This window comes from Manis pentadactyla, chromosome 3 (assembly GCF_030020395.1).
Source record: "Manis pentadactyla isolate mManPen7 chromosome 3, mManPen7.hap1, whole genome shotgun sequence".
NCBI lineage: Eukaryota > Metazoa > Chordata > Mammalia > Pholidota > Manidae > Manis > Manis pentadactyla.
Genome location: NC_080021.1, coordinates 189942600 through 189957967, shown reverse-complemented (window position 1 = coordinate 189957967; position 15368 = coordinate 189942600). Strand labels below are relative to the sequence as shown.

Sequence of the window (15368 nt, the reverse complement as noted above, 5' to 3'; positions counted from 1 at the left end):
GAGCCGCAAGGAGTCTCTTTCCAGGGGCAGAGAAGCTGGCCCTTCTGGACACGCCGGTAAGCAGCTGGTCACAACTTAGCTTTTACAAGAGGTCTAGGTCAGAGACATCAGGATGTTGGAATGGGTTCGCCGTGATCTTCCAAAAAGGATGCTTCTGTCGAAGCTGGGCTGTTTGAAAGCAGAAGGGAACAGCAGGCAGATAAAAGAGAGGTTCCCTCTCTGGGCAGCAAGATTCCAACGGTGTAGGGTTTGATGATTTTTTTCCTTAAAGAACAGGAAAAGCAGAAACCTGTGGCTAGGAAGGGGGAGCCTGAGTGAAGAGGGAGCATCTCATCTTGAAGCAGCATTTACTGGAACACAGCCCAGGGCCAGTGTAGACTGTCCTCCTCACTGGGAGCTTCAAGCCAACTCAGACCAGAAGCTGAGTCCCTAGAAAGTGGACACTCCTTTAGGCCCTTGGTGAGGAACAGGAATCCCTCCACTGTGGGGTCCAGTTTGTCACTGCCCAGTGAATTCTCACAAGTCCCCCAAGAGGTGGAAGCATCAGGAGATCAGAGGAATTTGTTCCTATGCCCGAGAGTTCTTGCTGTCCCTGTCCAAAAGGATGGGATGTAGGTATGTGGCTGATGCAACTGGAATTGCTTCCCCATTCCCCCTTTTTAAGCCAGAATTTTGCAAATATGTATGGAGTGGTAAATGCATCATTTAGCCATAGGTAGCAAGAGCATGGATATGTCCAATAGCTTGCTCAACCATAACCTGATCAAGCTATTGCTTTTTAAATTATTTGGCATATGTTTATGGGCACCTATTAAGTGTCAGACATTCTTCTAGACACAATCATGAAGAAAACAAAGAACCAAAATGACTTTCAGAGTCATTCCCATACCAGGAAGCAGGACTCTTGTCCAGGCAACTGACCCGACCCACAGCCCAGGAATCATTCTCTCCCAACCGAGTCCGTTCAGCAGGGCTCCTCCTAGATTCATCCCAAATCTGCCCACTTCTCATCATCTTTTCTGCTTCAGCTGTAGCCCTGAACATCATCTCTCAGCTCAATCACTGCAACAGTTCATTAACTGTTGCCTCCACAGTCCATTCAGCCAACAGAAGTCACAGCAGTCTTTCCAAAAAAAAAAAAAAAAAAACAGTTCACCTACTTTTAAACATTATAGATCTGACGAGAGCAAAAATCTAGATCTTTGTATCTATCTCAGTAATAAAAATGAATACAGTCAATGCTGGTTTTGTGTTTTCTGACAGCGGAAAATGTCATCCAATATAGAATTTGCTGCTTCAAAAAAAAGCAGGTTCATGTAATCTCCTACTTAAAATCCTCCCTCCGGTAGCTTCCCAGAGCAACCAGACATAAAATCCAAACCGCTTACCTTAGTCTCCCAGAGCCTACGTGAGCCTCTCCTCCCTTGTCTCACTCTGTTTTCTGCCCATTTACTCTCGCTTTTGCTCCTAGTGGCTTCTTCCTGTATCCTATTCCACACCAGCTGAGATTGCATCCCAAGACCTTTACATCTGTCGCTCCTCCTTTTTTGGGAGACTCTTCTCCCACATCTTTGGAAGCCTGCCTCCTTCCCATTGTTCAAAGATTGCAGGATGTTCAATGGGATTTTCCTACTCTCCAGAATTCTGCGTGAAGCTCAGAGATGAGGACAAAGAAGCTCCACGCTCCCCACCTTCTCAAGAGAGCTGCCCACCATGGCACCAGATGCACCTCCTGGGACATACTGAAAGGTCTCATTCTAACCCTTTGCATCCCTCCTTCCTAGTTTTGAGATGACTGAGAAGGAGAAAAAGATGGGAGTTAGAGTGAGACTCATCTGCCTCGTGGGGAGGATGGTATTTGTGGTGGGAGGTGACCTTCTCTCTAAGCCAGATAGTGAGGAAGCCCCAGAGAGTCAGCCACAAAGCGGGGGTCCCTGAGAGAAGGGGAAATTGGCATGCTGTTGGCTGGTTGGTTATCTTTTCTACATTGCCCCTGGGTTTATCTGAGTAAGGTAGAGGAGGCTGGCATTGTTTCAGGATGGCGAGAGGCGCAGAAGGGGAGCTCCCTATACTCCTCCTGCTGCCCTGGCAAGAACGGCAAGATTTGTGGTTGGGCTAAGTGGACGTTACAGAAGGTGGCTGGGCTTGGACCCCACACATCCTCCAGAGGACTCACCAGCACTTGAATGCCTGCCGCAGAGAGGGTGTCTGTGGCCACTGTCAGCCAGACAGGCAAGGACAGCCAGCCTAGAAAGGACAACAGCTGTAGCCAGGTGAGGACACTCTTGTCCACCTCCCTGTCCTTCTGCCTGCCCCAAACACACTGGAAGAGCTGGGCCTTGAAGAAGGAAGGGGAGAGACATCTCAGAACCTGATCACACTGCTTCCCCATCTTCATTCCTAGCAGTCAAGCAGCTCAAGAATGCTCTGAGTCAGAGCAAGGGGAAGGGAGAAGAGGTTTAATAGTTGGAGATGTAAATCTAAAAGTAGACTGGACTTCTGATAACTGGGAAGTCAGGAGAGCTTCCTGTGTCTGTCCTGGGCCTGTTGCCCTCAAGGTACATCTGTCATGCTTTCCCAGCCCTGCCCCTCATCGGGGCGGGAGCTTGATGCCTGTGGGCTCAGCCGACTCCCAGCTGCCTTTGCTGATGAGAGATTGGAAAGCAGGAGGAAGAAACGAATGAAGGCATTTTTCTTCCACTCTGCCTCCCGTGCAGTCTGGCTGTGGGCTCTTCTTCCTTTATGAATCCGGGCCTAGCACAGTGCAACTTTTGCTTTTTGATCTTAGCCTCGGAGCTCTGGTAACATTTGATTATAACTGTTCTGCAGAGTTTGTTTCTCAGAAAGAGCACCTGGATGTATCATCTTCAGTCTTTGCAAGTATCTATTTTGTTTTCAGTTTGGCTGGCTGCAAAATTTTAGTATCATAATTCTTAATCCACAGGATTATTTACATATTGCTCCAGTGTCTTCTAATTTTTAATATTGCAAATGAGAACTCCAATGCCAGTCTGAATCTCTGTAATGACAGTTTAGGATTTTTACATTATCCTTGAAATTCAGAAAATTTACCGGATATGTCCTTGGGTGGGTGGAATTACTGAAACAATTCTATCTAGGACTCAGTAAACCACTTCAATCTGTAGATAATAATTATTAAGCTCAGAACATTTTCTTCCATTATTTTGTTAATTGATACTTCACATCTATCCATTCTTCTTTGTTTTATGATTCTTGTTATATATACATACATATATATATATATATATATATAGGAGTATAGGAGTATTATATCTAACTTCCTCTTATTTTTTACCTCATGTATTTATCTTGTCTATGTTCTGAGAGGACTGTATTGATTCTTATGAGTTTGTCTGATAAATCACAAAGTCAATTTCCAATACTATGCATGCGGCTGTTCTGCTTTATTTTGGGGGCACAATCATGTATTTTATTTTCAAGGACTGTTTCTTGTTCTCCTAGAATTCCATTTCATGCTTCTTTTGCTCTGACATTTCACTGAAAAACAAATTTGAATTTCTGAAAAGTTAGCTCCTGTTTTCTCTAGTAATTCTTTCTAATTGGCTGTTGACTCATCTGCTGGTCCCCATTTTGGGGCTGCTCAGTCTCCTCAGATGACTGGTGCTTGTTGGGGTTGGCTGGTATTTGTCAATATGGAAGTCTGTGCTGCAGAGGACTGATGGCTCTTCCAGTGATGTTGGCAAGTGCGCAGGTCGCGGTGGGCTGTCCTAGCTGCTCCCAACGCATCTGCACCTCCAGCCCCTCTGGCGCCGCTGTGTGGGTGTAACATCAGGACAGATTCACAGGCCAGCCCTGCTTTTGCTGTGGTTCTCAGATATCCACTCATATCTTCCGAAAAGTTCTCAAGGTTTCTGCCCAGTTGATGTTCTTCTTATTTAACAATGGTTTCAGGTCTCCCTACCCCACCCTCCCACCCCCTTATTTTTACTATCTTATCATTTCAATAAGATTTGGGAAGTTACTGTAAGTTCAAACTGTAATCTTGAAATAAAATCTGTTATAGCAGACTTTCGACTAAGCCCAACAGAGCAGGTTCTGCAGTGCCAGCCCATAGGCCTCCAGCTTCCAATGCCAGCATCTACATCTCTTTGCCTGAAAGTTTTCTCCAGCAGCCTGAGCCCCTCTGCCTGGGCAGGGCAGGTCAGAAGCACCCCTGCCTTCCAGGGACTGGTTGGTATATAAATGCCACAGCTCCTTTGTTCCTTATGGAGAAACTGAGGTGCCAGTTCTACACTGGCTCCCAGAGCTCTTACAACGAGAGCATCATCTATCTGGCTGCCCACAGCGGTGACTAGATTGTCCCTGCAAAGCCTGCCCTCCCTTCTCTGTCTCACTTTCTCACTCCTCTGGGTGTGTCCTGGCATAACCTCCCTCATGAACTACTTGCAAATGAATCCTTGTCCAAGGGGGAAACCATATCAAAATGCTGACAGAGTGTGGCCGAAAGCTCTGTCTGCTGGTGTGGAGCACGAACTGGAGGCCATGAGGTCAGCATGGAGGTTTGAGCAGCAGTCCTGCCGAAGGTAAGAGAGGAGCCAGCACCACTCTGTCTCAAAGGGAGATCAACACATGCAACAAAGCAAAATACTTTAAAAAATATTTTGACATTTAGAGAAATAGAAGTAGCCATCCTGAAAATATCCAGACTTTGGTGAACTTCCCAGCACTTTATTTTTCTTCTTATTGTTGTTATTGTTCTGCTTGTTGTTGTTACCAAGGAAGCACTCAGTCAATATTTGGTGAATGAATTAATAAATAAATGGCTCCAAGGTTACTGGCAGGATGGTGGTGCCATTCACTGAGAGAAGAACCAGAGGAAAGTGAGCAAGTCTGAAAGGAGAGGCGGGGTAGGCAGTCTCCTTCACCAGCGTATCAGGTAACAGGGCACTCTGGGTCCTTCTTGGAACTGAGGGTGCTAGGCAGGCTCAGGCAGGGAGTGATCAGACCATTTCACAGGCACTGTGGCACGTGCTCCTGCCAATCAGAAGGCATCCAGCCCTGGTGCCAGAGCTGAATCCTGGAACCCCTACTGGGCCAGATGGGAACGTTTTAGCTGTCGGATTATTGGGAAGATGAGCAAAGGGCCAGGATAGCCAGAGTATTCAGGGGCTTGGGACAGTGGGCAGTCACCAGTAGGTAGAGCTGGGGGTTGTACAGGTTGAGGCAGAGTCCTGGGCTTAGAGGCAGGCAGAGAAACCAGGCAGAACCATTCAGCAAGGCTAGAGGAGGCCCCCTAGCTCCTCCCGAGAGGCAACTGGGCCGGCTAGGAGAGCAAGCCCACATTGGAGGGTAAGCTTTACTCAGGGTCAGGATCTCATTCCTGGTGCTTCCAACAATGTGACTCAGTGGAGGGTGATTTCTACTACTGTCTCTCCTTTACAGATGAAGAAACTGAGCTGCAGGGAATGTTGAATGGAGGGCATGATTTTTAGTAACTTGCCTATGATTAATTACATGGCTTGTAGGTGGCACAGCCCAAATTCAAACCCAGGCAACGGCTCTACATTCAAGTGCCCCACAAGGTGAAGTACAAGGTGGAAGACAAAGGGGAAAATCACTAGTGGTGGTCAAAAGAGCTTTGAGGGAGCTCAGTGGTGTCTTGCTGACCCAGGAGTTCAAGGAGGAGAAACAGAGCTACTTCTCCAGTTGCTTGGTTAGGCGGGGATCACATACCTATGCTTGCCTCAACTGGTAAGGTCTCTGAGGAGTTGGGGGAGGAGGAGTGACACAGGAGATTTGAAATAATCCATGGCATGAGAATGGGTTTGGTGGATTTGAGAGGTGGGGCATTATATACCTCCAAACCCAAACATACTCCTGGATACAAAGTCATCAATCAATATTTCTGAATGGATGAAGGAATAAGCAAAAGACCTGCTTGAGGCCCCCGGTCATTGCAAACCTCCTCACATTTTGGATGGAGGGATTGTTCCTTCTGCACAACTCATATTGGATAGAGCTGCCAATCACAGTCATACGCACAAGTGGGGCCAATCGGAATCCTTTCCAGGAATTAATAAAATTCCAGAGGGGAGAAGTCTCCTCCTTTCTCCTAGGCCATCTCTGGGGTGGTGAAGTAACGTAAGACTGGCACTGTCTGCGAACAACCCCCGAACATGAAGGAATCTTGTCCTCACTGGAGGGATGCCACATACAAAAAAAAGCAGACAGGCAGACACACAGAAAACAGACTGAGTGACCACGCTCACCTTCCTGGTTTCATGAGCCAGTAAGTTCTTTTTGTTTTTTTGGCTTATGAATTTGACTTGTTTCCCTAATTTACTACTGTTCAGCCATACTGGCCTGGTGACAGCTCCCTGAATCCATGCTGGCACCTACTAGCACTCCCTATAGGTTCAAGCAACAAGTGCTGCCATACACAGCCCAGAGGGTTTATATGAAAATTTTTACCTCAGAGAGAGTGGTTCCTGGCATCCGTTCTCCTCATTCTCCCGCTCTTCGTCAGGTACCCCAGGTGGCCATGCCCAGGTTGGCCATGAGCGTTCCCCTGGACCTTCTCCTTCACATCCTGTCTCCCTTACCTCCATGCTTTCTTGGTCTCTTAGCTCCTTTGTGCCCTCCAAAGTCTGCCTCCTTCAGCCCCTAAGAAGTGGCCCAGACACTTCTGCCCGGAGTCTACTTCTGCACAGGGTGCTTTGGATGCTGCAGAATCTACAAAATGGACTTAGAGCAAGTACCCCAAGACCTCTAGCACTGTAAAGACCAGCTACTTGGGCCATACCTCCATGCCCTGCTTAGGCTTGAGGGCGTTCATCGGCTTCCTAGCCTTTAGATACATTCAGCAGCAGAGTGAAGACTTAGGGACCTTTCGGCCTCTGCGTTTCAGTTGTGTGGCAAGAACACCAGGTATTCAGAGGAGGAAGCATGACAACAGATAAGCTTGGGGCACTGGGGGATGTCACAGATGAAGCAGGGTCTGTGTTGGCTATCAGCAAGGGGAGGGGACTAGACCTAAAGTGGTTAGGCCTTCCTAAGACAGGGCAGGGCATGAACAGCAGCCTGGCAGAGTGGCCTATGCAGCTCACTTAAGTGACCATGAGGACACCAGGCTGGTGGCCATTGGCAAGTGGCAGGAAAGCTGATGTTCAGTGAAGTGTCTTGAATACCCACCCCAGGATTCTGACCACCGTTTCTCAGAGTATGAACAGGGCTGGGTTGATTCAGGGCCTCTTCAGAGAGGGCTGGTTGTTCGTGCTGTCCTCTGGTGCACAAAGACGACTGAGAAACTAGGTCAGAAACCTCAATCCCCCCTCTTCCTGGGGCAGCAAAAGGGTCTCTCCTTCTTTTGACTCTCTGACTCCCACCCCACGCCAGCCCACCCCTTCTGTGACCCAGGGCCACTCAGGCTTTGACTGAAATGGATGGCATCTGCACTTCATGACCTCAGGATCTTCTGCCCCCTCCTCCTTCAGTTCCTGTCCACGCTAGGCATCCCCCACCCCAGGCCTTCGGTGGGTGAGCTGGTCCTCAGCAATCCACCTCTGGGGCTTCCCAGCCTGTAACTGTCTTCACTCCGTGACTCCTTAGAGACAGCCTCACTGCTCTTCCACTTAGGAAGCCCCTAAGTGGAGGTTCTGGGCTGTCTGCTTTTTTTTTGCTGTCCTCAATTTCCGTCCTACCTCAGGGATTGTTAGGGTGGATTCCTTCTGCCAAGTTTCTGGGCCAGCCCAGTGAATGGGAGGAAATATCCCGGCATGCCCTTGCCTGGTGATTCTGTTCCTCTTGCAGGGTCAAGCCAAGAGCTGGAGAGCCGCAGACTCGGAACTGGGAGGGAGCAGATAGGCAGCCTCGTGCAGCAGTTCCTTGAAAAGATCCTGGGCACTGCAGTAGGGCCGACCCTGAGCCTGAAGCCAGTCCCAACACTCAACAGCTGTGGGACCTGGAACAAGTGACTTCTCAACCTTTTTTTTCTCATTGGTAAAGTAGATATAAAAACACCTACCTTGCAGGTTATTAGGAAAGGTAAATGGGACTCTTAGTAATTCTGATGTTTAATAAGTGGGAGCTGATATTATGCTTATTTTATCTCAACGTCTGGAGGGAAAAAGCCAGACTTGTCCAAAGTCATGTGTTGAGACAGTCACAGTTCATCCTGTGTTACAGGCTCGGGTTCTCTGCCCACCCCATGCTGCCCCCACCACGTGGGAGACAATAGGCAGGAGCAGGTGAGCATGATGGGAAAATCTTCCTGTTTTCAGATCATTTCCTGAGGGCAACACAAGCAGGGTCAGCCAGCCCGCCCCAGGGCCACCTCCACATGGACGGTGGAGAATAAAGGAACTAGGGGAAAACGTCAAACAGAAGAAAGCGCCTGGAAAAGATGGTTTTTATGTTCACTTACATGGAAAAAAATCAAAGTACACAGCATGAAGATAAATGTGTCTCAGAAAATTCGTCCTCGTGAACCTGTTTGTTCAATTGCAGTTATAATTCAGGAGTTGCCAAATGGAAGTCATAAAATCCGGAGGGGGTGCAGGGAAGGGCTACCAAGAGAAAGGTAGTAATTATGTGCTATTTTTTTTCTAGTTTCAGATAATTTGGAGTTTAAACTTTTCCAGCAAGTCAGAGTTACATAAACAGATGCCATACTAAAATATGATTGTGTAAAAATATAAAAATCCTAAAGCATGATGGCAATAATAGTTTAGGAAAAAAACATTAAAGTCTGGTAATATCAGGAAATACAAATAGGATCATTTGAGCAGTTGTTTCTCTGTATGAACAGCAGTTGCAAATGATGGATGTATATTAAAGAACAAAGCATTTGGTCTGCACATAACTTAGAAAGGGGTAACATTTCTAAACACTTCGTAAGAAAACATGAAGGACATCTTACACTCAACAATGGCTAAAAGGAGGAAATTACTTTCTGAAGGATGCAGTGGGCAGAACACCAAGGCCTCTGTTTTCAACTTGCTCTTAACCATGCTGGGACGTGTTCACACTGCGTGGGGGTTCCTGCAGAATCTAGCACCAATACACGGATCAGATTTTATCTTTGATCTGAGTCCTTTATGTCTTCAGTTTTGAGTGTATTGAGGTATGTTTTCTTTGGTTGCTGTTGTGACGAATGTGTAATAAAAAAAGTAATATTTACAACATTTAAACATTTTAGATTTCAGTGTCAACTCTTCACATAAGAAAAACTGGAAAACTCTTTAACACTCATCAGGTCATTACTTCCTAGCATCTGTCATGAAACTGTTTTCGATACAGAGAACAACTAGCCTATTAGCACAGCTATATGCTTTCTGGTCCAGAATCTTCCCTGTGCTCAGTGGGGAGGCCAATCCTGTGACTGTCATGTCGGAGGTTCGCCACGCCTCACAGTACTTATCCACCAGCCGCACTCCGTGGATGCTGGAGCCGTGCCAAACGACCTTCTGGGGCCTAAAAAAGGAATTCTGTCATTACTTTTTGAAATGTCACTTCTTTGTGGCATCTGTGAACAAACTGACATAAATCTAGGGCATCAAGTCAAACTCCTGAGCCCTCCAAGGTCTGACTCCACATCTCCTCTCTATTCTCCTTGCCCTGTCCACCTAGCTGGACATGCTCTATTCCAACCATATCCAGCTCATACTTGTTCCCAAATTGCACTCTCTGCCCTGGTGAATCTAAGCCTTTGTTCATGAGGTTCCTTAGTCTGGAGGGGCTTCTCTATCATTTTCAAACCAGTGATTCCTTCTCACATTTCAAAGTCCATTACAAGAAGCCTTATTGATTCTCAACAACCGAAGGATGAGTATTTCCTCTGTGCTCCTGTCACTTTATCTGTTTCTCCATTTTATAACTATAATATTCTGTCAAACCATAGCCAGTCTGCCTGTCTTCCTCTGTAGACTGTGAGTGTTGTAAGCACGGGGGCTGTGTAGGTTTATCACTCTGCCTTCCTGGCCTGCCATCAGGCCTGGCATAGAGTAGAAACTGCGGAAAGGTTTGCTGAATTGTTCTATTCTTAATAGCATTTGGTTTTCAGAGAATAATGGCACAGCTCAGAGCACAGGGTTAAAAGGATCACCAAGTAGCCTTCCCTCCCCTTATGAAGTGTCTACTGTATGCTGGATGTTCTCATACCCACCATTTTATTCTCACAAGAGCCCTACGGTATGGTTACAATTATCTTGCCTATTTGACAGGTGAGGCAGCTGAGGCTCAGAGAGTGGACCTACCTTGCCCAAGGTCCCATGCTAAGGAACTGCACTCATGTTAAGGTCCCAGGGCCTTCAGCTGCCGCACTGAGGCTTTCTGCTGGCAACATCCCAGAGGGGCAACTGGTAAAAGCATCCCATGCCTCCTTAAACTGTTTATCATACTATTTACTTCCAGGGCTTCCACCCCCACTCACCAAGAAGGATCTGTCATTACGTCTCGGCCATCAAAGGAGTATATTGGAACATGTGAATTGAACTGACCTCCATGGCCAGAAAAAATTGAGTCCCAATTATTAAAAAGTACTTGGCCCTGTGGATACAAAAATGCCACATTAGAGTCATTATACCATTGGGCTGCAAATGACCTTATTCATTCTTCAAGGTCCAGATGCCACCTCAGACCACAGCACCAGCCCCAATCCCTGAGCCTGGACAGAGTGGGAGCTCAGCAGATATTTGTGGTTTGATTTTATTAACTTAACTACCCTTGAATGCTTTTGATTTTGCAGTCTTATTTCTTGAGGTAATTTATTTTATTACATGTGTATAAAGGCTCCTCCCCATCAAAAGTATGTTTTAGGTCTTTATTAGTTATTCTGAAAACTTTTTCATATGTACTGAGCTTTAAATTTGTGCCAGGCCTTGTGCTGTTTACATTGTGGGTGACACGGAGCTGAATCTCCTATTCCTTTTCCTCAAGGAGCACATTCTAAGAATACAAACAATTTGAGTGAGTAAATACGGTGGGACAGAACCTTGGGAGAGGAGATGGAAAGTGGTCTGTGGTCAGGTTGGAACTTCAAGGTTCACACTGGAGTCCTGGAGTCACAGGGACCAAAGGGTCTCGAGGTGTCTTGGAGATTCAGTGAGAGGGCAGGATCCAGGACATGTGAGCAGCTTCAGAGCTGTCTCTCTGTAGGAGACTTGGCCACTGGCATCGTATCACTGAAGGATCTATGAGGAGGCCCTGTCTTGTCAGTGAGTGGGGGACAGAAAAATATCTGCCAGGCTGGGCACTTAGACATGCTGAGCACAGCTGACCAGGTGCGGGACAAAGTGGCCCTGCTCTGGGACCGGTGCTCACCGGCTGTTGTCTGGTGCCATTTGGCCAGTGCCCAGTAGAAGGCATCCTCAGGTGGAACCGAGAACCCCTGATGTGGGAGTCGAGGAAACTAATTCGCATTTTGTAGTGACTTCAAGCAAATTCTTTTCTCCCTCTAAGCCTCAGTTTTCTCATCTGAGACAAACTGAGAAAATAATAAGTCCCACTTTTATTGAAAATATCTATTAAGATAATGGATACAAAATATTTTGTACACATTTAAAAAGCTATATCAACAAAAGAGGTCATAATTTTTCCTTCTGCCTGTCTGCTCCAAGAGTCATACCATCCAAACAGGAAGGGCCACTTGTAAACGTAAGGAAACTGAGATCCAGAGAAGCAAAGTGACCCACCCAAATCCACACAGCTAATCAGGGACAGGCTGGGCCTCGAATCAGTATATTTCTGATGATGCCAGCAAATGGCAACTACTTACAGTCTCTGTGGAGACCAAGGCCTCGGGAGGCAATGGGAACCATATTTATTTTTACCTTGAGGTTCACTATTGGAAGGCTGTATCTCTCTGCTTTCCTCACAATTGTGGAAAGATCTTGCAAATGCGAGGATAAGAATGCTCGGTAAGTGGACAACAGTCCTGCAGCCCTTGCCTGCTGGAAGCACTGAAAATCAGCTCGGATGTCCCCAGAAAACGGCGCATTCAGAGCAACCAAGTGCAGCTGAAAAAAGAAAGTGGGAGAAAAGACAGTGCAGTTAAGGAGTTAAAAGTAAACTCCAATCCCCCAAACTCTTTCACGTTCCTAATAGGATCCTTGACCTCTTGGGGTAGAAGCATGCTAGAGGTCGTCTTATTCACCCTCTCCCTGAAACTGGCATTCCAGTCCCAGCTGCAGCGCAGGAGAGCTCAGGTCTCTCTCCCAAAGCAACCTGTGTCAGCTCTCTGAACAGCTCTGAATGGTGGAAAGTTCTTCCATGTATGAGAAAAACAAAACAGAACCAAATACTTCAGAGATCTGAAGCCAGCCTGCAAGCCATTCGTTGAAGACCCCTGGGTCTGCCCCAGCTCAGTTTCCAGGAGGTTTTAAGCTAGCTTTGGCTCTGGATCCCAGAGATACACCAAGCAATCTGCCTCCCATCCTTTCTTTTACCTCCTGAGTAGGGCTGGGGCTGATCAGGAGGGGCCAGAGGCATTGAAAGGAGAAGGTCAAGACATTACTTGCTCAGACTGCTGGGGTGGCCTAGTTTGGAAACTAAGGGTCATACAGTAATTCTAGCTTCACATTCCTGCCATCTTGGTCAGCAGCCCAGATAAAAGTCATTCCAGAGTCTGTTCTCTCCCCAAACCCACCCTTCTCTCCCAGCCCTTTCTGCTGTACCCTGTAGAATATATTACACAATCAAGTAGTCATCTCTCTCCACGATCTCACCTCAGCAATAACTTTATCTCATGAGCATAAAGCTGGGGAGGGCTAGGGCAGGCCACAGGCCCAGTCTCCAGGACAGAAAAATGTGTTAAAATACCTGAAGCCAAAGGATAAGAAATGAGCCCCATGTGGTGAGGCAGGAGGTGGTCAGTACCTCTCTCCCTGTCTCTGCATTGTGTCTCCCATCTGAATGTCCCCAGTGCCAAGCGTCACCATGCTGACGTTCTTCTGCTTATCAACAGTCCAGCCAGTTGAGCATGGCTGGCCAGGAACTGCAATGTCCAGACTTCACAAAGTCCTTGCATTTTACTGGATATTTTCTCCATTTCCCCACCCCTTGCCTTCCCTACATTGAAGAGGATAGACTCCAAGCTTGAGACCTCTCCCAATTTCTTTATATTCATCCCTGGTTCTGCCTTTATCATCAGACTAGATGGAGACCCCTGGTTGGGCACCTCCACCCCGACCAGGAGGAAGGTCCCCTGTAGCCCTCTCAGGAGCAGCATTTTATCCTCTACATTCCCAGCCCTTAGGATGAGGAGGAGGCTTTGGCACACTGCCCACTCACGACCACTTCCAGCCCCACTTACAAATCCTAGCCCTCTGATGCCCTTGCCATGTGGCCATGCAGTCCCCCACCCTTCTTCCTCACTCTCACATATCTGGAAACTATGGCCCCCGAGAGAAGGGGTCCTATGGCCTCACTACCCGTCAGCCAGTGTGCTTCTGGTGGCTACCCCTAAGGGCAGTGGTGAGAGGACGGCTTCCCCGTGCTAGGTGACACTAGGGACAGGGCAGCTGGGGGTTCAGGGCCTCCCTGCCATGCCTCTCCTGCCACCCATCCCCACGTCTCCTCCTTTAAGGGGAAGCAGGAATGTCTGGAGTGGTGGCTTTTTCTGAATGGCAGCTCTGGGAGCTTTTGTGCTCTCATGTTTGTATTTCTCTAATTGCTAGAACATTTTAATAATGAGTATGAACATGTCTGTGAAGATGGTAACATTTCAACAATCAAATGTTAAGATGGTGATTTTTGTGGACAGTTGTAGTTTTAGTAAAATTATAGGTGATTTACTATTTTCTTCTCCGTTCTTTTTATTCATTGTCCAAATTTTCTACACCGAATATGTATGACTTTAGAATTTACAAACTCCTACTTCAAGAGTACTTTAGCTGCTGCCCTAACTTCTTCCCTTCATAGCTAAGCTTCTTGAAGCCTTACTTATATTTGCCTTCTTCTCTTTCCTCACCCCCTTATTTCTTCTTCAACTGACTAGAATCTTCCTGGCATTCTCAATGCTCCAGCAATGCTTTTCCTAGTTTCTAAATTTGAAGGACACCTTTTAGTTCTTTGGATGGGCCTCTTGGCAGCCTTGACACTTGGCTTCTGCCTTGCTGGGCACCCTCTCCTCCTCGGTGGCTATGGCGTCTCAGTTCCCTCCTCCTGTTTCTTCCTTCGATTCCCTTGGGTTGTTGCTCACAGTCCAATCTGCTCTCACTGTACAGACTCTCCTGGGGACCCTGCCACCCCCATCACAGTTTCCGTGGCTCGGCTGAAGACTCCCAGGTCTCTCCCCAGACCAGACCCACTGCAGGGCATCAGGCCTTCATCCCCTATTCCCTCCCATAGTCTCTGCTCAGATTTGTAGATTCCTCAGACTCATTGTGCCCCAAATGAGCTACTGCTCGGTGAATGGCAGCACTACAGGCAACATGCCTCTTGTTTCTGCCAAGCCCATGCCTTGTTCTTTGAAACTTCCCCACAACACTGGCTAAAAAGGCCATTCAGGCTCATTCTCTTGGCTACTTTTGATTAGGTTGGCAGGGGGCAACTGGCCCAAGATGACCCATTCAGACAATCTCTTCCAAAACTCTGAACCGAGTCAGAGAATATTGGGCTTTACACCTGTAAGATCACATAGAGTCGGAGTCAGGATCAGTGCCACGCCAACCCAAAGCTGTGTGCAAGCTTCATAGAGGTAAGTATGTCTCTGTGTTGAGGTGGGGGGTGGAGGGGAGGCAGGAAGGAAGACCCTTGCAGAAGCTGGTCTGTAGAGATAGTAGAGCAGAATAATAGCAGGGACAGGGCTCCGCAAGCCCAGCCCATGAGGTACAGGCAATTATCTGAACAAAATCTTCACTCATGCTAGTGAAGGAATAGAATGAGAGTTTCTAATTCCAGCAACAAAAATGATCCCTGGAAAGGAAGCTTTCACCATTCAGCCACTCAGGCAGAAACCTGCGCATCATTCCTCATTGCCCCATAGCCACCCAAGGACCCCATTTGTCACTCCTGCCTCCTTAATTTCCCTCTAAGCTGCCCACTTTTCTGCAGGTTCAGTGCTGTGATCCCAGCTCATATAATACAGCAGCCCCCCATCTCTGGGCCCCTGGTCCTGACCCTTCCAATCCATCCAGACACTTTAACCCGGGCCATTTCTGAAATGCCAATCTTATATAATACCCTTTTCTTGCTTAAGACCCTTCAGTAGCTCCCCATTGTCCACTAGAAGAAGTCAAAGTGCTTAGCTTGGCTTACAGTCCCTTGATGACTAGTCTTACCCTCTGCAGACTAAACTTCTCCTTTCTCTGCCTCGAACTCTACTCCTTCAGCCAGACTGAAATACTGTGGGCTTACAGAAATGGACAGCGCTTCCCCTTGCCATCCTC

The 15368-nt window shown here is 47.3% G+C and overlaps 1 protein-coding gene across 2 annotated transcripts in view; it reads right to left on the bottom strand.

Moving 5' to 3' along the window:
• Positions 1–8373: 8373 nt before the first annotated feature.
• The window catches only part of COL15A1 (collagen type XV alpha 1 chain), a 97552-nt gene continuing 90557 nt past the window's right edge, over positions 8374–15368 (bottom strand). For both annotated transcript variants that reach the window (XM_036888411.2, XM_036888412.2), the window contains 3 exons: positions 11811–11996; positions 10412–10527; positions 8374–9453 (listed from right to left, as the gene is read on the bottom strand). In XM_036888411.2, the coding sequence (XP_036744306.2) occupies positions 9240–9453; positions 10412–10527; positions 11811–11996 (516 nt within the window). In that variant the 3' untranslated portion in view covers positions 8374–9239. The remainder of the gene's footprint in view (positions 9454–10411; positions 10528–11810; positions 11997–15368) is intronic.